The sequence below is a fragment of the Vulpes vulpes genome, chromosome 8, assembly GCF_048418805.1.
Source record: "Vulpes vulpes isolate BD-2025 chromosome 8, VulVul3, whole genome shotgun sequence".
NCBI classification, from domain to species: Eukaryota; Metazoa; Chordata; class Mammalia; order Carnivora; family Canidae; genus Vulpes; species Vulpes vulpes.
The window spans coordinates 58189888-58217114 of record NC_132787.1 but is presented as its reverse complement, the minus strand read 5'-3'; the positions used below and the strand labels follow the sequence as shown (position 1 = coordinate 58217114).

General features: G+C 47.1%; 1 protein-coding gene across 3 annotated transcripts in view; it reads left to right on the top strand.

The window, feature by feature from the left end:
- The first annotated feature begins 230 nt into the window (after nucleotides 1–230).
- MAB21L3 (mab-21 like 3) overlaps nucleotides 231–27227 on the top strand; it is a 90156-nt gene continuing 63159 nt past the window's right edge. Inside the window, exons 1-7 of one of the 3 annotated variants that reach the window (XM_072766797.1) lie at nucleotides 231–294; nucleotides 1174–1419; nucleotides 10421–10561; nucleotides 13418–13709; nucleotides 16253–16437; nucleotides 16892–17086; nucleotides 21783–26808. In XM_072766797.1, coding sequence (XP_072622898.1) covers nucleotides 1372–1419; nucleotides 10421–10561; nucleotides 13418–13709; nucleotides 16253–16437; nucleotides 16892–17086; nucleotides 21783–22016 — 1095 coding nt within the window. In that variant the 5' untranslated portion in view covers nucleotides 231–294; nucleotides 1174–1371 and the 3' untranslated portion in view covers nucleotides 22017–26808. Of the gene's footprint in view, nucleotides 295–923; nucleotides 1420–10420; nucleotides 10562–13417; nucleotides 13710–16252; nucleotides 16438–16891; nucleotides 17087–21782; nucleotides 26809–27227 lie in introns of those variants that run through there. The other 2 variants (XR_012003062.1, XM_072766798.1) reach the window with 2 other exon arrangements.

Below are 27227 nucleotides of genomic sequence, written 5' to 3'. Positions count from 1 at the left end.
CAAATGAAGGAAACTCTGAATTACAAATAGAAGAAAATGGAAAGTCATGGCAGTTTTGTGGAAGGGTAGCTTTACAATATTTACATAGAATATTTCAATATACAACAATATTGCACAAAAGGGACCTATAAAAGCTGGCGTGAACACTGGGATTAATGAGGTGGGTGGAGCAGGGAGCTCTGGTGTGGCTCAGGTGAGGCTTTTAGTCGGGGCAGAGCGGGGAGATATGCAAATACTGTGGTTACAGAGAGCTGAGTGGCCAGGGGAACCAACACCGTTGCAGAGCTCTCAGAGGTGGGTTTGGAAAGGCATTTACTCAGAGCATTGCCCAGAAGTGAGCTGGGCTCCCAGAAGCGCTGTAATTTCTTTAGATCATCTGATAGCAGTCTCTGATGTTTACCAGCTTCAGGGAGATCAGGCCATTGTGAAATTTTTTTTTTTTTTTTCTGTAATAAAACTAGCCCCAGCCAGCCAGACTGGGAATTTACTGCCTGAGCTGTTTTCCAACATGGTTTTGCTGGCAAAACCAGACAAGAGTGTTTCCTTGACTCTCAAGGGGCCTGTTTACACTGACTTTATTTTTACTGCCAGCTTTCAAGCAGGAAGAGGTAAATTATGTTTAAAGTTCAGCAGGTGAGCAGAAGGGTCCCTGGTCCTGCCCTTTCTGGATATGCCTGTGTGTGTGTGCATGTGTGTGTGTGTGTGTGTGTGTGCGCTTTTCCACATGCAAATTATTGTGCCCTGATTTGATGAGACCTGGACCTGCTTGTTTTCAGGCAGAATGATGGGTGCCTGACTGGTTGTTTGGCAGTTCCCTATTTGTTTATGGTAAAGAAGGTAAATCAATCTGCGGGATTTTCTGGATTGGAGGGCAAGGAATATTTACTGTCAACAGGATAAGAACAAGGAGATATAAGATACCGGGCTCCAGGATGCATCTAGCATTAAGACAAGAGCTTAAAAAGGTGGAGAAGAAGCCAACTACAGAGCGTTTCTATCTCGAATGGAGCTTTTAAATATTTGAATGGGAAATACAACTTGGAATATTGCCCTTCAGTCAAAGCACCCGACAATAGAGCTTAATCGAGTCCTATTAGGTTGGACTCCAATTCAGTTTCAATTCCATCAACTCTCCTTTTTAAATTCTTTTTTTAAAAAATAATTTCCTGAAAGATGACAGTTGGATGCTCCCGATTTGGAAATGAGAGCTGGAGGGAAGAATTGGAAAGACCAGTCTCTGGTCCATGTATACATCCTCAAAGAAATTTAGCACTGAGACTAACATTCTTGGGAAATCAACCTGCAAGTACTGTCCTCCACTGACGGACAAACCAAGACGTTGCTGCTCCACTGGGGGCTGACCAAGAAGTCATGAAATCCCCAACTGCAGGAGACTTGGAAGAATGCCTCCTGAATAAGGTAAGGACAAGTACTGCTCTCCCACGTTCCCACCTGGCTCCCTCCCACTCCACCAGCCTGGATTCAGAAGGGATTTCAGACTGCTTCCAAAGATACATGAAATGCTCCTCAGGAACCCAAGACCATCACTCATAAGAGTGTTTAGGGACTTACCTTATTTTCATCTTCTCTCTAAGGTTCTAAGTGCCAGAGGCACGTTGGGTATAGAAAGTTAAACGGGAACAGAAAGTTAGAACGTGGGTTGGAACTCTGGCTCTGCCGCTTATACTGGGTATTGTCACGAACAAGGCACTTACTTATGGTAAAGAAGGTAAATCAATCTGCGGGATTTTCTGGATTGGAGGGCAAGGAATATTTACTGTCAACAGGATAAGAACAAGGAGATATAAGATACCGGGCTCCAGGATGCATCTAGCATTAAGACAAGAGCTTAAAAAGGTGGAGAAGAAGCCAACTACAGAGCGTTTCTATCAGAGCTTCAGCTTTCTTCTCTGTAAAATGGGGGTGATAATAGGGCCTTAGAAAAAGAGTAAATGGGATTAAGAATGCCTTTCAGAAACTCTAAAACTGCTCGATTTAAAAATAGATATTATATTTATCACATCAATTAACAGTTAACTGAATTTCTTCTGTAGAGAGGCAGAGACTCTTGGAACATTACAACTTGAAGGCCCCTTAAATATGATCTCACTTAATTAAGGCTTTCCATTTACTGATGAAGCTATTAAGGCCCAGAGCCACCTGTAAAACTAAAACTAAGGTTAAGGATTTGTCTAAGTTTTAGGGACATGCCTTCCCAAGTAAACAAAGTAGAATTCATTATCACAGTGATAAGTAAAGTTGATTTCTTAAGCAAACCACTTAGATAAATAGGGGACACTTACAATAATAAAAATTATAGCCAACAAAGTGACGTCCCGTATTTTCCCTTTTGGGGGCTATTCTAAATGGAAGGGAGGCTGCCAGGCATTTTCCCCATGGACCTGTGTTTTCTGAAAGAAAAAAGTCCACGTTTTTCAGTCTGGCATCCAAGTAATACTTTATTTCCATGTTTCCCTGCATCTCCAATAGCAGAGATTCTTAACAGTGCTCTACACATTGAACCAGCCTGTGCACAGGTTTTCTTTGGCCTGCAGAATATTTTTAAATTGCTTCAAATTTGTTACAAACATTTCAAAATAGTGGGATCTTGCACAGAAATCCAGAGTTTCATCTTCTCTGGAAAAAGGGAAACATCAGAATATCTGACAGCCACAGGTCCCAGTTTCTTGCCTGGCAACTGTGGGCTGGGGCTGTTTGTTCAACAGAGAATGTGTTCATGGGTTCTCTGGGAGCCACGGCACTCCTGGGTCTGACATCCACCCCCTTCCACCCTTCCTCTCATGTGTGTCCCCGCTCTGTCCCTGTATGTGGTGAGGCTGCCAATCCTGACTCACAAGTTCTAGGCCCTGAGGAGGTCTAAGTCCCAAGCTCCCCTTCTCTCCTCTACCAGGGGAGACAGCCTCTCTCTTCTCCATTTCCCTGGCTCAGATTCATCCTTCAAACTCAGCTCAGAGCTTACTTTATCAAGAAAGATTTTCCTGACACCCTAGCACAGAATGTTTTGGCTTCCCTATGAACTCCCATCATAATTATTACTAACAATATTTATTTGGCAATCACTTGTATATTGACTTTTGACACCTTTCCTATTATTATCTCAAGTGACAATTTAAATATTGTTTTATTCTTTCTAAGTTTTTGGAGGGGACAATAATGTCTTGGATGTCATCATTGCCCTTGATATTCACCCAGTATCTTTGTACATGTATGGTCAGAATATCTTTAGGATTCATTGAAGATAATACAAGAATAGTGAAAAAGGTGCTGGCAGGTTGAGGCCCGGGCAACATCTCATTTAATCTGTCAGCAACCATGCACCATGTGCACAATCTCTCCATTTTTACAGAGGAGGAAATGGGCTCTTGTAGATTAAATAACTTGTCCAGAGTCACGCAGCTGGATAGTGAAAGTGCTGAGGTGTCAGTAAGAAAATTCTGTTCTACTCCAAAGCCATATTTGCTCTACTAAACCCTCTGTATCTCCACAAACACACTGAGCACATGCTTTGTGCAAAACACTGTGCCCAACACACAAATCTGGGATGTGGCCTGCTAACTGAGAGGAAAAATGTAGTTTAGGGTATCTTTAAGGATGGCCCTATCCTACCTGCAGATTTTGCACATAACTCTGAGGGCAAAAGGAGGATGTTCCTTGTGCAGACAGGAAAATGCTTACTGTAACACATGGCCAACCACAAGGGCTACAACAGAGATTCCCACATGGTGCTAGGGGAGAGCAGAGGAGTGTTAGCTCTCATGCAGGAGGCGTTGCACAGCTAGAGGAGTGGAGACCAAGCTCGAGAGGGCACAGGGGGTTTGAACAGGTGGATGAGTACGGAAGAGGCCTTCCAGGCTGAGGGAACCCCATTCAAGCAGTCAGTGTGGGTTCATGCCCTGCAGCCTTGTCCCTGGGGAGGCAGAGCCGTGCAGTGGTTATGAACATGGGCTGCCAGGCATGGGCAGTGCCCAACACAGATCCCCATTGCAGGACTTACTGACTCTGGAGAGACCCAGAGCGAAGTACTTACACATTGTGAACTTGTGTTTCCTCCTGTGAAAAATGGGGATAATCATAGCACCCACCCTGCAGGATTGCTGGACAGCTCAAGGGAGCTAGCTCTCAGGAAGTGTCCCTCCTGTCTCAGCTCCATAGTGCAACTGTCCCTGTGGTTTCTGTGGAGTCATGCACAATCTGCAGGGCCCTAGCATCTGGCTCAGGGAAGAATGGGTCTGAGAAGATGGAGATTGATGGTGGAAGGCTTCCTATCTCACCTGTATGTAGCACCTACATCTCCATCCTTTTAAGATCATTACCCCTGGAAGACAGAGATGGTGCTGGTCCTGGTTTTTTTTTTTTTAAACTTGATTGAATTTCATGCAATTCCAGAATTAAATATCTGACTTCCTGACGTCTGGCAGGAAGTTCTCGGCTTTCCATCCCCAGGGACACTCATGGTGGGTGACAGTCTCACAGGGCACATGCTTATGATGTGGCCAGACCTGTGTGACATTCCCGACATGTTCCTTAGCACCGCCCCTCTACCTGTCTGGAGAAAGCAGGTCAGAATGCGAGTGAATCAGAATGGTGTTATTATAGGCAATAACCTTGAATTCTCACTCATTTACATTTGAAACAGTAAATTGTTCTGAACTTGAGCTATTAATAGTAGCAAAGAGGGTGGGGCAACAGCTGCTGACTGCTGTGGCTGGGGAGGAGGAAAGTAGCCTGGGGCGGGGCTGTGTACGTGTGTATGGGCAGGTGCACTTGCCCCAGAGAGAAGGAAGCCCGCAGAAAATGCATGGCACCCTTCATGGGGCCTCTGATGACTCTGTTTGCAGAAACCCTGCTGCATTAGAGTACCTGAATCTGCACGCCAGGAAGTGTAGCATAACTTTCCAAGGTCAGTGCGACCCAAGGGAGAATGAGAGGACGGAACTACACATCCAGCATCATGTGTCCGACTAACTTCATCTGATGCATTTCTGCTCATGCTTTGTCCCATCCACAATGCAGCCTTTTTTTTTTTTTTAAGATTTTATTTATTTATTCATGAGAGACACACAGAGAGAGGCAGAGACACAGGCAGAGGGAGAAGCAGGTTCCCTGCGGGGAGCCCGATGTAGGGCTTGATCCCAAGATCATGACCTGAGCCAAAGGCAGATGCTCAACCATTGAGCCACCCAGATGTCCCCACAAATGAAGCCTTTTTTTTTTTTTAATGAAGCCTTTTAAAAAGAAATGCACTCCTATGTTCACCGACCTAATCTGCAGCAGAGGGGGCATGTGAAACTCAGGCAGGCACTGAGGTCATGTTTGGACTGAATGTGCCTTGATTCCTTCTTCTTAAAGGACCCTATTTCCCCCTTACATGTGTTTCAAAGCTACACTACAAAATGGGTCTGGTGTTGGGGTTGCCTCAAGGCTGCCGCTGGGTTCTTCCTGAGGTTGGACTGGCATGAAATTCTTCTGGGCTCCTGCCTGCGTGTGGTGGCACCTCCTTCTTTCCCCAACACCACTCCCCATAAAGCTGCCTCAGGCCCCATTCCCTGCTTTTCCACACCCTGAAATGGAATCTTTTTGCCCTACCTCTGCTAGGCTGTGGTCAGGAGGAGTGGAGGGAAGCCACCTGGGGTTTCTGGGTTGTGATTGACACCAAGGGCGTGACTAGTGGTCTGTGGGTCAGAGCCTGGGAAACCTTGAGCCTGAGTCCCTTCTGGGGCTGCTGAAGAGCACATACTCCACAGAAGTGTGTAGAGGTAAGAACTGACTCCAGGTGGCGCCTGGGGGGCGCTCAGGTCATGATCCCTGGGTCCTGGGATGAAGCCTTGCATTAGGCTCCCTGTTCTGTGGGTGCCTGCTTCTCCCTCTCCCTCTGCCTGCAGCTCCCCCTGCTTGTGCACGCGTGCGCTCTCTCACTCTCTCTCTCTCTCCCACTCTCTGTCAAACAAATAAAATCTTAAAAAAAGAGAAAAGAAAAGAAAAGAAAAGAAAAGAAAAGAAAAGAAAAGAAAAGAAAAGAAAAGAATTGGCTGCAGGAAGTATAGCCAGAGATATGTGAGGAAGGAGCAGCTCATCACCTGCAGGGAAGAGACTCCCAGTCGACTCCCTCCCAAGCGCTGGCATGGGCAGGGGGGTGTCCAAAGCAGGGCTCTTCCCCACAGCTCTGATTGAGCCCCACAGCCCATCCCCTACTATGTTGGCCTGAACAGAACAGTCAGTGATGCCCAAATAAATGAGACTTTGGATCTGTTATTTCATGAGCCTGGACTTCAATTCAAATAGAGGGCATGGGTAGGTTCAGGAAGAGGATAAAAGTAGGTATTGCTTCTGGAGCATCTACTTAAGGGTCCCGCTCAGTGGGACAGAAAGAGCAGTGAGGGAACCTGGACTTTAGGACTAGTTCTACTGCTGACTACCAGTGTCACATTAGGACAACCACCCATCGCTCTGGCCTCTGGTAAGGTGACACCAGACAAGATGGCTTCTGAGGTCTCTTCAAGCTCTAAGCCCCTGAGTCACAATTGCAGTGGTAGTAATGGATAAAGGAGATCTAAACCAGAATTTATGGCTCTCAGCCCAGAAAAGTATTCCCTTATTCTGATTTTTCACTTTCAGAAATCAAAACAGGTCATAAAGATGCATGGTGAGTGAGGGATTACAGGTGCCTTCTAGGGAGTGTGTGAACTGCCTCGTTCTGCCCAGTAAGAAAATGTCACCATCAAGTGAGGGCCATTTGTAGAAAAGATTCACAGTGGAGAATTTTTTCGATCAGCTACTCATCATGTGTGTGTCCATGCACGTGCGCATACATTTTCTCTTGAGCTTTTATCAGTTAAAATTTATTTGACAGTGTCAGGGTCCCTGGGTGGTTTGGGCAGTTAAGCATCAACTCTTGGTTTTGGCTCAGGTCCTGAGACCAAGCCCCTTGTCCAGCTCCTTGCTGGGTGTAGAGCCTGCTTCAGATTCTCTCTCCCTCTCTCTCTTCCCCTTTGCTGAGTCGATTAGTTTATCGACTCAGCAAAATGTATATGCATGTGGAGTTACCACCGTGTTACTGATATTCGAGTTCTATGAACTCAAATCAGTGGAGGAATCGTGGCTGAGCCTTAGCCCTCAACACAGGCTAAGAAATTAGCTATTTGAGAATATTATTTTCTGACTGCAGGGGTCTCTCCAGTTAGCCTTACATTACTTTCTCCCACTGTTCCTGGTTAGACCTCGGGTCCTGGAACTTGTCCGGTGTTCCCTAATCTACTAAGTGACTTTATCCATTCTCTTCCCCCAGCTGGGAACCATGGCCCGCCCTAGAAACCTTCCCCGATTCCTTTATCCTTCTCCAGGTGTTGTGCAGCAGGCCTAACCTTGGCACCTCCATTGTTCCCCTTGGACGTTGAGGTATGGAGGACACCTTACAACTGAGCCCATCAATATGCCCCAGCTCCGTGGACCCCCCCACAGCTGAGTCTTGGGACTGCCTGGCAGTCATCCCACATGTGCCTGAACAGCCTCTCTTCCTTAGAGATGTGATTTCCAAAGTCTGTCGCCCCGGAGTCCCCCATGTTTTTCTCTCCTCCTCACTCATAGTACAATGTCTTGTCTCCTACTCTGCAAAGAAAACAGTCCTCAGACAAGAAATCTCTCTGATTCCTGCACTCTGACTCTTTTATCTGTGTTTGCTCCTGTCCTTTTTTCCTTCTGATGTACCAAGGTGAATTGCTCACCAGTTCCTGGATTTGCACGACTCCCTGGCGGGGAAACCCTTACTCAGTGGTTTTGCTCTCTGCTGCCTCTTCCTTCCCCACTGGTTCTTTTCTCTCAGCATTTAAACGTGTTCAAACCTGTGTGTCATTTTGAAAAAAACCTGTTGGTGTTCCTGTTTTGTTTCTCCCCTTCTCTGGCCAGACTTCCTGGAGGAGTTGCTTACTCTTGCTCACCTCCCACTTACTCTTAACCCACTGCAATCTGGCTTTATGCCTGTCCCTTCCCTGAACACATTGATCCTGTTCTACTTGCCAAACGCTGTGGACATTTTGGGGGCCCTATCTCACTCAGCCACTTACTGTTGATTCTGTTCTTGAAATTTTTCTTCCATCGTTTTTAAGAACTCTTCCTGCTTCTCCCATTCTGCCGTTCTCCTACAAGGCAATCCCTTCCCCAGTAATAAAGGAAACCATTACAATCCTCCCTCTTGTGCTCCTCATACTAGATATCAGCCATTCGCTCTTTCTAGAATGACCTTCACATCCTTCCCTTTCTAGCTAACTCCTACTAATCTTTCAAGCTATAACTCCCCTACACCATGCTTCTAGGAAGGGCCCCCCTGCCTCCAGACTAGATGAAATTTCCCTTTTCTGTGTACCCATAGCATCCTGTACATACCTATACCCAGCATTAGATTGCTGTGACTTTAATTTCCAGTTTATTTGTCTTGCTCTGTCCTGTCAGCTGTAAACCTCTTGACAACATGTACACACAGAACCTGGCATAAATTGTTCAACAAAATTGATCGAATGGAGTTGAACCAGAACACAACAAAGTCCTACCCTGCAGGAGACCCTTCATCATGGGCTGCTAAATGTTTTCTCCTTTATTTCTGACAGAGCAAATAGTTTTCTCCGTCTGTGACCACCTTTTCTCTTCCATGTGGACACTCTGGAAGATGCAGAATCTTGATAGTTTACAAATGCTCAAGAATGATGCCCTGGATCCCTTCTCCCATGATGAATATAGTAGGTGGACGTATGGAGAGTAGTGGGTGGCTGCTGGAGGCAAGAAGATGGTGTTAAAAGCCTATATAGACATGATCATAATATCTAAGGTCACATAAGGTGCATGGATTTTGAAAGACTATTTCATGTATATCATGTATTTCCCATGAGATTGTAATCCCTTAAGATCAGGGACCTTGTCTTGTGTTTCTTGTTACTCCTAGGCATCTGGAAGGTATTTGTTTTTCAAAAATATCCCCTGTGTGGGGAATAGGTACCTTTAAAATATGTCTCAGGCTTCAGACTAGGCCACCTGCCCTGTTGTATACCCAGAGGCACCCTGCACTTCCCTATTATGGCCCTCATGCTTATATTCAGTACTTACACTTGTCTTCCCTACTCTAGTAAGCCGTGGCTATGTCTGTGTTATTCATTGCCATGTCCCAGCATGTCACAGAGTACCTGGCACACAGAGGTGCTACATAAATGTGTATTAATGAATTAACTTGATATATGACACACCTTACTCCTGTGACAAACAGCATGTGTGCATATGCACATTTGTGTCCTACGTCCATCTATGGTTGTTGGTGGACAACCTTTCCAACCTTTCCAACCATGGTAGAAGGTATGAAGTCTCAGGTGACTAGAATAGCTGATGAGTTAGTTTAGAAAAACAGCTGGAATTCTCTTTGACTTGGACTTTTTTTCTTGACTAATGTATGGGTGCCTTAAACCACTTGAGAATACGTAGAAACAGCCATTATACAAAACTCAGAGAGGATATAAAGGTTCACAGTGGCCACTGCATTTAGATATATCAGATATTGCTTCCCATCAGTTCCTGGCCAGGCTTAGCAGCCTTTCCAAGGGGGGAGCACTTGTCTTGGCACCAGTCTGCAGGTGCCACCTCAGCAACAGAATGGAGGCCCTCCATTTCAGAAAACACTTACAGACTCTTCCCATTTCTTCTTCACTTGGATCTTTCTAACTCTCCTGAGCTTACTAAAAGTTCCTACGTGTCCCCCACGAACACCTCTTTTCCCTAAACCTTGAGTAGCTGTAAAGGTATATAATGTTGGTGCTCAACTTTCTGGCAGTAATTCCGTTTCTTGGGAACTTGCAATGTGGAACCTGAAGGAACATAAATGCGCACCTTTTCTTGTGGGTCTAGTAGCAAAGAAAGGGTGAAGAGAGCCATCCTTTATGGACAAAAAAGCATGAAAACCACCTGTGGCATGATTCCACATGTCAAACTGCTTAATCTTCATGGGATTTATCATACCTGATGTTAGGTTATACAAACACATACGCGTATGTGCATACATACGTATATGTATGTGTTTATGCACGTATGTGTACACACACACACACACACACACGTTTCCTGTCTATATGAGGACAAGTCTATCTTGTTTGCTTTTTTCATGTTCACCATGTGCTCCAGCACTCACCACATTTCGGTACTAGATAAATGCTAGATGAATGTTTCTATGTCTGAGGAGGACACCAAGCCACCAGCAAGTGCCATCACACCTTGGTGCATGTCCCCTGGGCTTCTTGGGAGGGCAGGCTCATCTGAACGGACTCCTGTGGTTGCCCACCACCGGGCCTGTCTGGTGATGTCCTTGTGCCAGGTCCTGGGCCCTGCACCTGGGAGTGACCACCTATGCTGATCCCCTCACACCCAGGTGGGCTTGAGGCGCCAGCGGATCTCCCAGATTGTGGAGGAAGTGCAGAGGGTTGTCCACCATCTGACCACAGAAATCAGCCACCAAGACATTCGATTCCAGGCCGTGCCTTATTCTGACACATACAATGGGAACATTAAGGTAAGCAGGTCTCACTCATTCTGTAAGAGCCACCCAGGGAGCCAGGGAGTGTGGGAGGGCAGGTCTCGGTGTGCCACAGGCGACACACCACCCAGAGTACCAATAATCCTTCATGTTCCATAGGTCCTCTGAGTATTTACCACCTACACACTTGCTCGGTAGGTGCTGTGTCATGTGAGCCTCCACGTTCCTACTTTACGGATGATAGAATGGAGGCTTCGAGAAGTCAGATAACCCGAGCATGTCCCATTTGGCACTACAGCCAGAACTCAGCCAGGGGCTTCTGATTCTAAGCGCGTTGTGCCGTATTAACTAAAGTTTAGTCAAGCACACATTCATTTAGGCAGCACCTGCTTAGTAGACTGGGGGCTGGGGAGAGGGAACTGGAGGCATTGGTGAGAAGATTGCTGAAAGCAAGAGTCTATGGGTTGCAGGTGGGGGAAGGAAGAAGTGGAAGAGGCCCTTAGAAACTGCAGGGGCAGCTTCGCAACCCCTGTCCTTGCTGCAGACAGGACTCTAAGCCACCAGGCCAAGCATGACAGCCAGCTTTCCTGCAGCCCTGCTGTGTGGGCCATGCTGTTCTTGCAGAAATGGCCTCCCTCACGCCTGCAAACAACCTTGTGGAGCAGACTTGACTCGTTGCCTCTCAGAGCTGAGGGAAGTAGGACTCTGGGTCATTCTAAGTTCCTATGCTCCTCTATCTCACTTTTTCTTCTGGCACACGAGAACCCCTTTCACTTGTATTAAATATGTATTCATGCCCTATCTCTCACACATGATTACAAGCCCCTTGACTGCAAAGATCATGCTTATTGAGTGCTCCATTGCTAGCACCCAGTGCATGGTGTGTGGCCCATGTAGACATTCAACTTCAGTGAATGAATGAATGAATGAATGAATGAGTAAAAGAAATAGCCCCTGAACTGAAGACCCTTGCTGGTCTAGAACATTCCAAGGTCGTTGGGCATAAGGACCACCCACAAGATTCTGGGACCTGTGGATTTGGGGACAGAGCACAGATTATGGGAAATTCACCCAGGATGAAAATTCTAAAACTTAGATTGAATCCTGACAGATGACAATATCGTTTGCCCACTTCTATCACTCTTCTAAACTGCATTAGACCAATAGAGACCAGTGACTAGGAGCAAAAACATAACATCACTTTTTTTAAAAAAGGATTTTTATTTATTTGAAAGAGAGAGCAGAGTGAGAGAGAAAGGGCATGAGCAGGGATAGGGACAGAGGCAGAGGGAGAAGCAGACTCCCCACTGAGCAGGGAGCCAGAGGACATAGGGCTCCATCCCAGGACTCTGGGATTGTGACTTGATCATGACCCGAAGGCAGATGCTTAAACGACTGAGCCACCCAGTGGCCCCACAACACCACTTTTCCTAGAATTATATCTGAGGAAATTTCCTTCTGTGGCCTCACTTAGAATTCATAGGTTAAAATATATCTCACATTTATATACATCACGTCCTGCATATTAAATTTTGAAAATTGGAGTGGGGCATATAAAAATTGTTTTTATCTTGGACCAAATTCACCAACTATCAATTAAGCATCATTTATGTGACTATTAACATAACAGTCATACACTCGAATTTACAATTAAGTGAGTTCAAATAATGTATTGATTTTGAGTGCTAATGTTTAAATTTGTTCCCTTTTTTTAATCCCACCACCTTTCTGTTGGCACCAGAAGTCATGTGGATCCATTATCTAAAGCATCACACTGCTGTTCTCTGACAATGAGGCAGAGTTTGGTGTTGACCCGTGAATTGGCCAATGACAGGCCCTGAGCAAAAGTTAACCAAATACCATGTTCAGAACTTTCCATGAAAAGGAGGTGGCTCTTCCAGGGTATAGCTCACTGGTTTCATATAGCTCCCATATTTCACTGATGGGAAAAAGTGCAGTATGGTGTGGGCTGCCGCGTGATGTGGCCAAAGGTCAAGCTCCCCCTGGGGCTGGCACATTGCTGGCCAATTTGTTCTATCCTTTGGACTGTTGGCCTGACCATTTTCAGCCTGGCCTCTACTTAACTGGTACCTGTAGAAATGGAGATGCTGATTGTGTGCTTTATTCCATTAAATTCAGAATCGTCTCAAAGGTTTATGTGGTCTCAACAACTGCTTTTCGTTTCACCTGTGATTTTATAAGACCGATCATCAATACTGGCCATGAGTCATCAGATCAGGCAAAAAGAAAGGGAGATATTTTGCAGAATCCTTTCATCTCCTCCCATCCCTTCCCTTACCCAATCCAGATCACTCCTCCTTGACTAAGAGCCAGCCCAGCATCGGAAACAGCCACTGAAGAAGCCATCAGAGGGCTTAAGCCCACATTCGTGCTCTACCACTTACTGGCTGTGTGTCCCCAGGAGATCTCAGAGCCCCTCTGAGCCTTAGGTTCCTCATCTGGGAAATGTTAACAAAGCCCGCCTCACCATGTAGCTGGGAAGACCACCTAGTCTAATGCATGAGAATTGCAGTGCTTTGTATGTGTTGAGCTCCCTGTATGCTATTTCCTTTCCCTGCTTTCTCTTCTCCCCCTAGACGTTAGGTGCCCTCTAGAGTCTCAGGTCAGGTTCACTCTTTCCCTTGCAGATTCCTTACACAAAGGACTCAGTGAATTTACTCATCTGCCTGAAGCATGACAGTGGTTAGTGGCAGAACAAAGATGGAATCCTCCTGCAACAGGCAGGCAGGTGCAGCTCTCTGTCCATCTTGGCGCATTGCTGAGGGTTGAGTAGTTCACTGAGCTCCCTGGTTCAACTGGTTGGCTCCCTGAGGATTTCTGTTACCTCCCAAGTCCATGAACTCACACTCCTCTCTACTTTCTTGATGCCAGGTGTTGGCCCCCAGCCAGTTCCTCGTCACTGTCCCAGTGAAGGGCCTGGCTGGGTACAGGGAGGCCAGGGAGCAGCGCTGGCGGTACTACACCCTGCAGGGCACCAGGCTTTCCTGCCCCTTGCAGGACCCAGAGGGCCTGCAGCAGTGGCTGGAGGTGGAGCAGTTTATGAAGAGCCTGTGGCAGTGGCACAAGGCAGATGTGAACATAGAGGGAGATATCGTGCCTGCCAAGGTCCTCCAGGTGTTCCGGAAGCTGGTAGAAAATGCAATTGGAACCTGTCGTCTCTCAGGTGAGCTGATCAAGAAAAGTACAAGGACAATTTCTGGCATTTCCCTTTTGCTTTAAAAAACCTCTGCTTAGGTGAGACCGGAAGCTCATGCCCCTAAATTAAGATAATCCCCATGTGCTCCTTATATCTGTTCACTCCTCACGATATGAGTTAGCTCTTTTTTCTGCTTTGACGCTGAAGAATGGAATCCATATAACATCCACTTGGATTTCCGTGGATTATTGCCCCAGCAGAGAAATGATGGGCTTTCGGTTATGCACCAGTTCCCGGATGTTAATTTAAAAACTTGGCTACACGTTTTAAAAAGCAAATTATTCACAAACTACAGATCTTTGGTATTAGCACATTCCTATAACACCCTCCAACTGACTGCAGTACCCTGGTGTATTGAGATGCCGCATTTGGAAACCACTGATTTGTGCCAAAACACAAAATTGAGAAGCCATAAAGAACCGATAAATTTGATAATCCCAAAATCTTAAACCATATACCAACATGTGGCATATGTGCACACACGGGCACACACACATTTTGTTCACACAGAATAAAAATGTGTATTTCATGCTGGGTAAAAAGTTGCTAATTTTCTTAATTATAAAAGAGTAGTTGTAAACCAGTAAGAGTAGGAGCCAGCCAATAGAAATAATGACTAGAAAAATGACTCACAGAAAAAGAATATAAACACGTAGTAGTAAAAAAGTGGGGAAAAAAAATTCCATCTAACATATATTTCAAGCAATGTGCATTAAAACAGCTAATAGATTGACAGAGATGAAAAAATGTGATCATGCTCAGTGTAGGGTTGAGTGTGGTACAAAAGGCCTTTTCATGCATTGTTTTTGGAAGTGTAAATTGGTGCCTACTTTTTAAAGGGCAGTCATTCTGTTTTTATTTTTATAAAGTGCTTCAGTTGACAATTCACCAATTCCAGGTCTAGAAATATATTCCTACAGATTAGAAAGAAATATGCATAACGGTGTCCACTGCCATAGGGGCTGTGTGAAAGAAAGTAAGTAGACATAATATCAAAAACAAAGGGAAGTTGACAAAATAAATTGTACTACCTCTACCTCTACACAGAGTTGTAAAAAAATCCCTGCGCTGGATAATGAAGGGAAAAACCAGAGCACCGACCAAGAGGCAATCCCACTTGTGTAGAAAGAAAAGGATCTGAAAATGTACTTTTACTTGTCTGGACTGTCTGAACTGTTCTGAAAGGTCCCATAATGGAATTAGCCCGTGTTTAATGAGTTTTTACCACCTAAAGGATGCTTTCGTGGAAAATGTCATGCGCATAGCAACCCTGGAGAGTCAGTTATTTTTCTACCTGTTTTACGGATGAGAACACTGAGGTTGAGAGAGAGGAGCTATCATGCATGACCGAGGTTGAGGTCATGCATCGAGTGAGCTGAGCCAGGGCAGAAGCAGGGTGTGGTGGGGCAGGCTGGTTCCAGCATGTGCTGACCTCTTCACTTCGAAACACCGGTAATAGTGAAAGTGCAAATGAGGGCTTGCAAACGGGCCAGGTTGATGAGATGCTTTCAGTAAATAATGCCAGGGTGCCAGACGTCGTCATGTTCCTGTCTGGGCAGCTCTGATGAGCTGCAGACAGTAAGCTCTTTATCGCACCCCAGCCAAGGAGAGGAATGTTTTCCTTTTGAATAGCTTAACGTGATTAATGAGCAAGCTTCCATTTTCTTCTCTGAGCAAACAAGAGAAAAAGAACAGATCCTGATTCAAGACAGCTCATCCTTTTTATCTGTAATGAAGGCAAACAAACAAAACTACTGCGTATCTTTTGAAAGAAGGGGGAACAGATTAGCAACGAATTCTAGTACAGGAGCTGGAAGATGCTCCCAGATGCATTTATCTTCTCTCCCTCTCTTTGCCAGCTTGGAAGAGGCAGCAGGGCTTCTTTCCACTCATTCGAGCCTTTCAGCCAGTGGCTATGACACACTTTGAAGTATTCTATAATTGCAAGGGCTTGGGATGACAAATACACCTGAGGCTAGGCTAGCTTAATGGATAGTGGAAACAATGCCATCAGAGAGCCTGGGCGGCAGGGGAGGGACGGGTTAAGCCGAGCTCCACTAGAGGCCAGTGAATGAAGTCAGGGGACGGAGGCTGACAAGGTCAGGACATCTGAGCAGAATGGAGGGGGCACAGAAGAATGGCTGGATTTCATTTTTACTAGCAAATACTCCATCTTTTCTTTGTCTTCTCTGCCTCTTCCATTGAGCCTTCTGAAAAGAATCTATTACTTTAAAAGAAAAAGTGCCATAAAAGCCTCGGGGGTGGGGGAGAAAGGGAAAAGCAACATGCACCAACAATGAGGTTTTCTAGCAACATTTCTACCAATATTTACTCAGCTAATTGTCTAGTTTTGCCATAGACACCCCACCTTTGGGGTGTTTCCGGCCTGTGAAAGTTGCCCCATCACCTGCAAGGAGCTGCTCACAGCTGTGGCTCCCGGATTCCTCCTTAGGACGTGGGCGCTGAGCCAGGCTTCCTCTTCTCATCGCCTCTTTGTCGCTTCCCGCCAGGTAAGGTCAGCATGCTCCCACACCACGCTGCAGCTGCAGTTTGGGTTGCCGTGGAAACGCCCACGTGTCAGGTGGAACTAGAGCTGGTCCCCGCGGTGGAGATCCCCACGGCCTGGTCTGAGAAAGCTCGGTGGCCTCCCTGTCTGAAGCGCTGGCCTTCCCGACAGAGAGTGGAATGCATCAAGGTATCAGTGGGCCGGGGCCCAGCTCACAGCGTCACTGTCAGCCAGCTTTGGAAGGAAAAATGAGGTTTCACCAGATCAGTGGTTCCCCAGGTGTGATCCTCAGAATCTGCAGTGACCCCTGAGAGCCTGTCAGAGATGCAGAGTCCCAGGCCCTGCTCTGGACCCCCCGAGGGAGAGCTGGTGGGCAGGGCCCAGCAATCTGTTTTAACAAGCTCTCCAGGCTCAACTTGGAGAACCAGTGCCCGAGAGAAAGTGGGCACAGTCTTTCCAGTTCACTGTGTGCCAGGAAAGGGGTTTGCCCTGAGCCTCCTTCCACATCCCCACACGGGAGGTACTGCCTGCCTGGTAGCAGGCTCCCCCACTGCCGCAGAGCAGCGCATGGCTTCTGAGACGGCTCTCTACTCTGGCAAGCGTCATCCTTCTCAGTGTTCCCCATGTTCTTCTCTTCCCCCAGTCGTTTGGGTTTGCCCTATTGGCCTGTTCCAATTATCACTGGCAGCTGAGCTTCCTGCAGGCCGAGCAGGTGCTGCTGGAGCAGCTGGATGAGGACGGGGGTTGCCGCAGGAAGTGTCTCCAGGCCCTGAGGCAGGTGAAGGAGGATGTCTGGTGTCCGGGAAAGAGGCCTGTCATCACGTCCCACCATCTGCAGGTGAGCGGATGTGCCCTGGGTATGGGTAAGTGGTCACTGCGCGCCCTGCAGGGCCTGGTCAGAGCCACTCACAAACAGGGGTGTGTGTGTGTGTGTGTGTGTGTGTCCATGTGACAGATTCTAGAGGGGGCCCTAGTGTCCATATTGGCTCTCCCATGAGTCCCCACTAACTGCTGAGATCTAGAACCCCGGGCCATAGGTGTGCACACGACAGCCCCGCCCAGGAATGGCGTCTGCCTCTTCCCTGCCCTGCTCGCCCTCTTTTCTTTTGTTGTTTCCTCTTTTTCTTCTCTCTCCGTCCCTCCCCTCCTCTTCTTTCCCTCAACAAACCAACACGAATGCCCAAATGCCCGCTCTGTGCCAGAAACCCTGCTGAGGTTCAGCCCTGGTTGTAACGCATCTGCACCCCCATCTCTTGAGAAGCCTGGGGCCTGGGGAAATCTTGCAAATGGCTTGAGCCTCAGGTGAATTCATGTTCCCCCCCCCCCCCCCGGTGTTAGGGCTCCCTGGGTCCCCACTCTAGCTGGGTGCGGCCACTGCTGCTCAGTGGGGGGGGGGGTGCAGGGAGGCCTACCCGGAAGTGGTGATCGTCCCATGAGCATGGCTGCAGACCTGAACTTCCGGGTCCCAAATCCTCAGGCAAAGATTTCCCCTCCCTTGGCAGCACCTGCTCCTCTTGCCCGAAACCCAAGAGTGTACATTCATGCCTGCCTTGCCTTTACTCACTCAGCTGGGGCCTGACACTGGCTCCAGCTTGCGCTGTATGTCCTGCCCCTGGAGGTACAGGTAGGCGAACGCAGGAGCGGTTCCTGATCCCTTGGAGCTTATGGTTTCACAGAGGAGACAGACAGTCAGATGGTCCCCCTGGTGCATATGGAATCACACAGCGTGGGGAGCCCCATGGAGGACGGGAGTGTCGTTCTGTGAGGACCCAGAGCAGCAGAATCTGACCTGGGCTGGGACATCTGGGGAGTCCCCCTGGGGAGGTGGCCTTCCGTCACACCCTCAACTCCTCTTCTGCACATAGTGACCTGGACATTCCTGAAACATGCCGTGTGACACACACACTGAGGTTGCGAGGTGGCAGACATAGAGACAGCACAGGCCAAGCCTAGCTAGTGTCTGCCTGAGAGCTTCGCTCCTTCTCCCTGACCTTCTACACAGGTGAGCACAGGGCACCTCCTTTGCAGGCTCCTGCTTGTACCCCTCTCGTTCAGGGGACCATCATCTGCTGGCCCCGTATTACTCTTCCAGCTCCAATGTAAGCTATTTAGGGGCAACCACTACTGAACCCTTAGTATCTCTCCCAGTGCCATGTATATAGTAGTTACTCAATAAATATTTGTTGAGCAAGTGAGTGAACGCTTTCACGTCATATTCAACTTTGATCCCCCCCGGAGACAGGAGGCTTTGCTTTGCTTTCTTCTCTTTCCTCGTAGCCTGCCCTCCTTGACCTGCCTGAGAATCTGTGAATGTCTCTCTGCCTGTACTGGGGCCTTTCTCTAGAGTTTCAACATTCCCGACATGTGCTCACGCATGTTCCCCTAAAAACACCCACCTGTTCTGGACTGAGGGTATGTACTTCCTGAGACTCTAATTCATTCTGAGGGTTTGGCTTTTTGCTTGCCTGCCTTTCTACAGGCTACACTAGGAAAAGTCAGAGTTGAGAAGCAAGTTCCATTCTACCTTGTATTGAACTTAATGATCTTAACCATTGACTTCATTGTCTTGCAATTAAGATGGATGGAAACATATTAAGTGATGTGAATATTTTAGACAAGAGTGAATAGGGCCACCACAGGCCTCCCAGCCCTTGACTACTGTCAAAACTGCGTTACACCCTTGACTACTGTCAAAACTGCGTTACACCCAAGGGTTTACTTTTATTCCGGTAACTTCTCAATCACTGGAGGGCTTTAGGGTAACTCCTTAAATGTACTCTGTTTCTGTTCTCCCTAACTCACCAACAAGGCATAGAATTGTGCATTCTCAAGAGTGGGTATTGTAAAAGGGGGGTTATGTGTTAGGACACGACAGAGAGAAGTGGTACTAGCTGCCTGTTTTAGCCTTCCATCCTTGGTCCAAGGGCAGGATGCCCTCACATTTAGACACTGGGATGGACATGGCTGGTGACAATGTGGCATTAGATACCATCCCGGATGATGTCTGGAGTGTAAGGGATCCTTGCCAAGCCTTCAGTCAGGGGAAAGTGGGAGAGACTGGGTTGCAAAACGGCATCAGGAAGAAGGTACCAGTCATCATCACCCTACCTTCAGTCTGACACGGTCTGACGAGGTTCTCACCTCCTCCCCCAAGTGCTCTCCCCACAAAGCAACTTCATGCGAACAAGAGCTCATCCTTCATTGGTTTATTTATTCCTAAAACTCACTCAAAGGCACAGGGGCTTGATTGTAAGAGGCTTAACCACTTTGGTATGCTTAGGGAGATAAAACAGGAGAAATTAAAACACTTTTTTGTGTCTAGGTTCTCTTGATAGCATGATATTATCTCCAACTCATTTACTTGGCACGATGTGATCTAAAAGCATACTCCGGATCTTGCTGTGAACCTAAAACTGTTATTTTCTTCTTCTTCTTCTTCTTTTTTTTTAAAGCTTTTATTTATTTATTCATGAGAGACACACAAAGAGAGAGAGAGAGAAAGAGAGGCAGAGACACAGCCAGAGGGAGAAGCAGGCTCCATGCAGGGAGCCGACGTGGGACTCGATCCCGGGTCTCCAGGATCAGGCCCTGGGCTGAAGGTGGTGCTAAACCACTGAGGCACCCGGTCTGCCCTGTTATTTTCTTCTTTAGTAAAGACTATATTCTAAAAATGCTCAACATCTAAATCATAACATTAATTCTTTTACTTAGTCAATAAACATTTTTGACTACCTGTTGTGGACCAGCTCCTCAGCTGAGTGCTAGTGACATGATAGTTATTAAAATAGGTATCTGCCTCTTCTTTCATGGAGTTTACAGCCCAGCAGGGGATTGCACAAATAAATACAGAGGTGACAACTCCTGTGATCACTGGTGTTCTGAGAAGTACATTGTGAAGAAAGTGTGTAATGGTATCATAGGGAAATTTGATCTGATGAATGAGTGTGTCCTGGACAAATTGGGGAAGGAAGTATGTTCCATGCACCAGAAGTCAGACGTGAAAGAAGTCACCCTGTGGTAGAAGAGAGCATGATCCGGGGCCAGCGGGGCTGGAAGGAGAGAGCCAGGGAGGAATGAGGACAAGTCAAGGCTGGAGAGGAATGCAGGGACCAAACCTTATAAACTACACTGTGCAAAGGATTGTGGGTTTTGGTTAACCAGCCAGAAGAAGGCTGTAAGGTATTACAGACAAGAAGAAAGATTTATATTTCAAAAAGATCACATTGGCTGAGGCGTGGGTGGTGACAGGATGGTGACAAGAATGGGGGCGGAAGTCCAGGTGAGGTGGAAGGGAAGAAGATAGTGGAGATGAACATATGTGTGTCAATTTGAGAACCACTTTGGGGACTGGCGGGGCTTGATGACGCTGGTGAGGGAGGGGTGACTCCCACCTCGTGACTTGCATGACTGACTGACCAAGCAGCTGGAGACACTACAGGTTTGAGGGGTGAGGGGCAGGCCATGAGTTCAGTTGGGACACGTTGGTGGAGATAACTTTCAGATTTCCAGGAGATAGCAGGTGAGGAGGTCAGAGGAGAAGTCTGTCTTGGAGAAAGAAAATTGCGAGTGACTTCTGTGTGTGTGGTGGGGATTCAAGCCACTGAGGAAGGAAATAAGTGAGCACAAAAGAAAAAGAGCGAGTGGAACCGAGCCTCCAAAACCCTAGGATTGAGGCAGGTCAAGGGGATACCATACCAAGGAGTGGCTGCAGTGCCTGGAGAAATCCAGAGAGCACAGTGGCTTGGAAGCCAGTGAAGAAGCGCTCAAGAGGGAGGCTGTGAGTGGGAGAATTCGATGCTGCTGGAAGGTCAGGTGAGCCCAGGGCCGGGTGAGGCCTGTTGGATTTAACCATGTGGAGATTGTTGGACCTTACAGACAGTGGCTTCTGAGGCCTGAAGGCAAAAGAATCCACGTTGCCGTGGACTGAGGTGAGAATCAGGGGAGAGGAAATGACGACAGATAATTTGAGAAGCCTGCACTTGCAGAGTGGTGAGAAGTTAGGAGGGAGATGGGTCCTGCGTCAGGGGGTAGGGCAGGAGAGCTTAGAACAAGTTCAAGAGCCTGCAGGAAAGAAGGGAGTCAGTCACAGACAGCTCTTGGAAGGAGGGACCCCCACCCCCACCCCTGCTGCATGGGCTTCCCCCAGCCAGGTGATGTGGTCAAGCAGAGAAGAGAAGAAGATGCCCGTGTAGGCAAAACTGTCTAGAACTGTCTGGTTTGCTGTCATGAGGGTTTCCATTTTCCCTGTAAAGGAGGCGAGGGATCTGCCCAGGGTGGGGGGTCACAGATTCAAGGAGAGTGGTGGTCCCCGGAGATGTCAGTGGCCAGAGAGACAATGAGCAAAGGAGCGCAGGAGACCAGTGGGACAAGGCCGAGAGCCCTCCACGGGTGGGGATCCTAGAATCACAGCCGAACCTCCCTGCCCTGGGTGACTCCCTCCCTCCTTCCAAGGCCCTGTGAGCTCGGTGATGTGTCTGAAGATCCTCTCCTCTGGTGCCCGGTGCAATGTCTGATGCCACCTCTTCCTTCCACAGACGGTGCTTTTTTGGACTTGCGAGAAATATCCCCACTTGAAGGACTGGCAGGTCTTTGGCAAAGCCTTCCTGCGCCTGGTGAGGAAGCTGCACAAGTGCGTGAGCCAGCACTTCCTGAAGCACTACTTCGTGCGAAAGAGCAATCTTTTCCGGTCTGCCAACTGGGGCGAACTGGATGCCGTGGCCCAGCAGCTGGCCCTCTTCCTGAAGAACCCCCAGATCAGCCTGCCCTGAAGCTGCTACGGCCTGGGAGGCTCTTGGACCCTTGCTCCCTGCTCCACCTCATCCTTCCCTGTAAGATCCTGCCCGGGAGAGAAGCAGCATATGGCCCAGGGCGCCCTGAGCAGCAGCACTTAAGAGAGGAACACTGTCCCTCAAGATTTCTGGGCCAGGCCTCTCTGGAGCCAAGCAGGTATCTCAGCCCTCACGAGCTACCTCCCTCGGGGACAGCTGTCATCAGGCTTCCCCAAGCCACCAATTCTGAGTTGATGACAGCACTGAACGTATTACCCCCTACCCCCACCCCAGCTCAGGCCCTGAGGTCTGCTGCAGAGGGTGGAGACGGCCCGGAGTGGTTCTCCAGCCCTCTGGCCACAGGCTTACTAGTGTTCCGTTTGTAAAATGCAACCGTGAGCATGCCTTTCCCGGAGCAGGGCTGGGAGCCTGTTATTCTTGGTTGGTAGCTGGTGTTTGCCTCCTGGAGCGGCCGACACCACATAATCAATTAAATGATGGCATCTGATGGGTTGCGTCGGTATGCCTGGGTTGACCCTGCTGCCCTCCAGCCCTCCCGGACTGTGGCTCGGGGCTTCTGCTTCTGTCTGCTTCCCTGGTGTTCTCGAAGTAGGGAGAGGGTGGTTTCGATGACCAGTGTGGGTCAAAGATGAAAGGGCATCTCCGTTTGCCAGTGGCTCCCCTTTCCTTGTGCTCCGGGGCCAGGTATTCTTGGAATGGACTCCGAACAATGACCTACATGGAATGATCTGGTGTCACTCACCTCTCAATACCTGCCTTTGCTCACTTCACCCCCTCGCTCACTCCCTCATAAATATGTGCTAGTTGGGCACCAGGGAATAGAGCCCAGAGCCAAATGGACAAAGGATGCACCCTTTGGGGGGTGACGCCTAAATGCGGAAACAGGCAGTGGACAACAGATAAACAGACACGGTTCTTACAGATGGTAGCAAGCGCCCTGAAGGAAAATAAATGGAATATTGCAAGAGAGCCCCGAGAGAGCCCCTGGAAAGATGAAATTGCAAACAGCAGAGGGGGAAGGGAAGCGGGGTAAAGGCAGGCTTGGAGGGGCTGCCTGTAAGTCAGATCCTGTAGCCTTGAAAAGCTGGCAAGGAATTTATTTTTTTCTAAAGTCAAAGGTGTGACATATGGCCTCTCCCAGAGCAGTAGGGTGTTGTAATCTGATTTGCATTTTGTTTGTTTATTTATTTATGACTTGCATTTTAAATGCCCATTCTAGGGGCAGCATAAAGGGAGCCCCAAGCACCCATGCAAGAGTCAAGGCACCGAAAGTCAGTAAGGCCCCATTTTGCATTTCACCAAAGTCCACAGGGCCACACATCCCATGCAGCACAGTGACCAGTAACTCAGTGCTTAGGGTGGTCATCCGTTTCTGCTGGCATTTATTTATGTTTCTCAACTTAAAGGAATCCTTTATTCCTTAGAACATTTTCCCCAAATATGTAACATTGAAATTTCTAAAAGCATGAACACTGACTTTTTAAAAGAACACATTTGAAAATGAAATATTTTTACAAAAATACTGTAACCAAATGGTGGGGGCCTTGCCTGGGCTATCACATAGAAAATCATGGTTTTAAAATGTCAAAAAAAAAAATCCGTTCAAACATAAAGATAAGTTTATAGTTTTTGAAAACATGAAATGAGCAAACCAATATTTTCTTAAGTCATCAAACGTTGCCTTCAAATATTCATATTCTCAGGCCTTTGGAGACATTTTTGAGAAGGTGGCAGATAATCTTTTTTTAGTGACGAAAATAGCTGAAGCAAGTACAAATGCCAAGAAGTGAAAATTGACTGGACCATTGATTGGAAATGTGCGCGTGTGAATGGAGAGCAGCAGGACTGACATCTTCCCCAGATTCCAGCAGGTCTTTCCCTGTCTGTGTCTGGGTGTCCCTCTGCTGCACAGCAGAGGGCAGTGGGGGACCGCATGTAGAAAGAGCCTCTTTCCCACCCATACCCCTCAGAGACCGGTAGGTGTCACCCTCCTCAGCCCATAATTTAAAACTGGCTTCTGGGGGAAGGGAACCTGGGACAGCGGATTCCAGCTGATGCTCAATCTCTGACCTTTCCTGCCATTTTGGGCGACAATTAAAGTCTTCTTGTGCTTGGACTTCAAAAGGGAGCCCATGAGAGAGTAGTGGATTCGCTCTGTTTGCAGGGACAGAATGCCTGGCTCTGAAAAGTCTGATTCTGGTCAGTTATTATTTTGGTTTTGTTTTTTTGTTTTGTTTTTTAATTTTAATTCTCCAAAAGACTTTGCTTTCATGTCCACTCTGGGCACAGGACTGTTGGACAGTGGAATGGTTGGTAGTCAGCCACTGTCACTGACCTGCTTGCCTTGGCGTCTCAGCTCCGACACAACTGATGCCCTGGCAAGGTGTTCACTCCTCTCCAGGTCTCCACGGTTAGGGGAGGAATCATATTCCCCGCTCCCCACCACTCCACATCCCCACACCTGCCCCCTCCCCAGGCCAAAATTCTCATGTGGAAGCCCTTATTGCCAGCACCTGACAATGTGACTGTATTTGGAGATGGGCCCTTTGAAGAGGTGACTAGGTTAAAATGAGGCCTCTAGGGTGGGCCCCGATCCACCCAGGACTGATGTTCCTATGGAGAAGGGGTGGAGGCACCTGGAGCAGGGGCGCAGGGAGGAAGGACTCTCTGTGAGCCAAGGAGTGAGGCCTCAGGAGAAGCTAGTACTGCCAGCACCTTGGTCTCAGGTTCTCATTCTCCAGAACCGTGAGGAAACAATGTTCCGTTGCGTAAGCCACACGGTTTTGTGGTATTTTGTGATGGCGACCCTCGGAAACTAATTGAAACGAATCCAGGCCTGATGACAGAAGGACCACCTCACCACTCTGAGGAGGGGAATAAGCAGAATGATGGATGTCAAAAACTCCGCGTTTAGTAATCTGGCATATAGTAACCGTTGAATAAATGCTTAGTATTTAGACACCTACAGGTCATGGCCATTTCCCCACTTATGCCAATCCTGGTAACCACCCCCACCCCACATATAAATTCCTCATAAGTAGATTAGAAACCATCACCAGGAAAACAGGCACAGAATTCCACCACCAATTCCACAGACCCATCTTGACCTTTGTTCTCCTTGCTGACTAGAGGCAGTCATCTCCAGACTTCTCCTCGTGTGTTGGAACAGTGCCACCCAGCATCTCAGGAATGGCTTTCCATGCCCCTCTTATCCCCCACTTCCTCTTGTAAGTGTCACCCCCTCTTTTCCCCTTTCATGGTCCAGCTTCCTGAGCTAGTCTACATGTGGCCCCACTTCCTTGCCTCTTCATTTTTTTTTTTTTTTTTTTGGTGAAAGATATCATGTGTGAGAGTTGAAAGTACTTAAAGAATAATAAAACAGACACCAATATATTCACTATCCAGGTGAAAAATAGCATTTGGCCAGTACTTTGGAATTCTGGGTGCCGTTTTGTTCGCCAGCCCCCCCCTCCCAAATTTTATGCTGCTTTTCTTTTTTTTTTTTTTTTAAAGATTTTATTTATTTATTCATGAGAGACACAGAGGGAGAGAGGCACAGAAACAGGCAGAGGGAGAAAGCAGGCTGCATGCAGGTAGCCTGACATGGGACTTGATCCTGGGTCTCCAGGATCACACCCTGGGCTGCAGGCGGCGCTGTACCACTGAGCCACCCAGGCTGCCCTTATGCTGCTTTTCTTTAGAGTTCGACTACTTATCATAGTTCATTGAACCTTAGCCCCCAACAACTAGGAGACAAATCCTTATTTCATGTCTAAGAAAGAAAAAGTGCTGCTAAGTGTAATTGCACCACCACTTATAAGATGCATTCCCCTATTTTCTGAAAGAGTAGACTGTGAGAAGTGTATTTTAGAATCAACAAAATGTGACCTGCATGCATCTGAATATCTTTTTAGTCTTGCTCGTTTTTGAGCTGTCTATACATGGAATCATACTCTACAAAGTCTTCTGATTAGCTTTTGTCCCCGGTGTGCTTCTGAGACTCTCCCATATGGGTGCAGGTGGCGGTGGTGTGTTCCATTACACTGCTGTGGAACATTCCACAGTGAGCTTATGCCACCACGCATATTTGCATTACTGCAACTGGGCATCTCGGTTGTTTCTGGTTTTAGTGATTTGAACTGTTTTTATGCACATTCTTAAATGTATCTTCTGATGCACTCGGGTCTTTTAAGGGTATATATATCAGTGAAATCTCAAGTTCAAAGAAATGTCAAGCTCAAAGTTCAAAGAAATATATGTTCAAAGGACACATATATGTATACAAACATATATACACATATATGTTTGCATTTGTGAGGCAGTGTCAACATATTTCTGAAGTGGTAGCACCAATTGAAATTCTCCCTTTTACCTTCAGTGGATTTTCATTGACCTTCCCCATTATACTGGAGCTAATTTTCCCATTTTTTAAGGTCATGGAAGTATGCGCCTATGTTTTCCTCTAAAATTGTATTGCTCTGCCTTTCACCAGAGTTAGGAAATACTCTGTTTTTCTATTCAATTCTAATAAAATTAGAATACTCTCTTTGCTTGGAAGTTTGGCAAGACTCGCCTAAAAAGTTGAGTGGGCCTCGTGTTTTCTCTGTTGCAAGATTTTAAGCTATTAATTTATTTACTTTTAGGGATAAACGGTATTCAGATTTTCTACTTCTTGAGCTTCTTGTTAATTTGTATTTTACTCAGAATTCATCTGTTTCATTTAAGTGTTCAAATTTACTGGGAAAAATGCTCATAATACTTTATTTAAATTTAGACATGTTTGTACCCCTCTTTTTTTAAAAAAATGATTTATTTATTCATGAGAGACACAGAGAGACAGAGACACAGGGAAAAGAAGGGATCCCAGGACCTTGGGATCACGCCCTGAGCCAAAGGCAGATGCTCCTCCTATTTCTTGATGAGACTTATCAAGTAATCATTGTTTGCTTAGTTCATCTTCATATGTTTTTCATTAATTTCTGCTCATATCTTTCTTTCCCTCTACTTCTTTAGGTTTATTCTGATTTTTTTTTTATAACTTCTTAAATGCTTAGCTCAGCATTCCTCAGTGCTGCTTCTTTTCTACATATATGAATCCCCTTTTAATACCATTTTAGTGGAATCCCACAGGTTTTGTAAATTGCATTTTCATCTCATTTAGTTCTGTTTATTTTCTGATTTCTACCATGA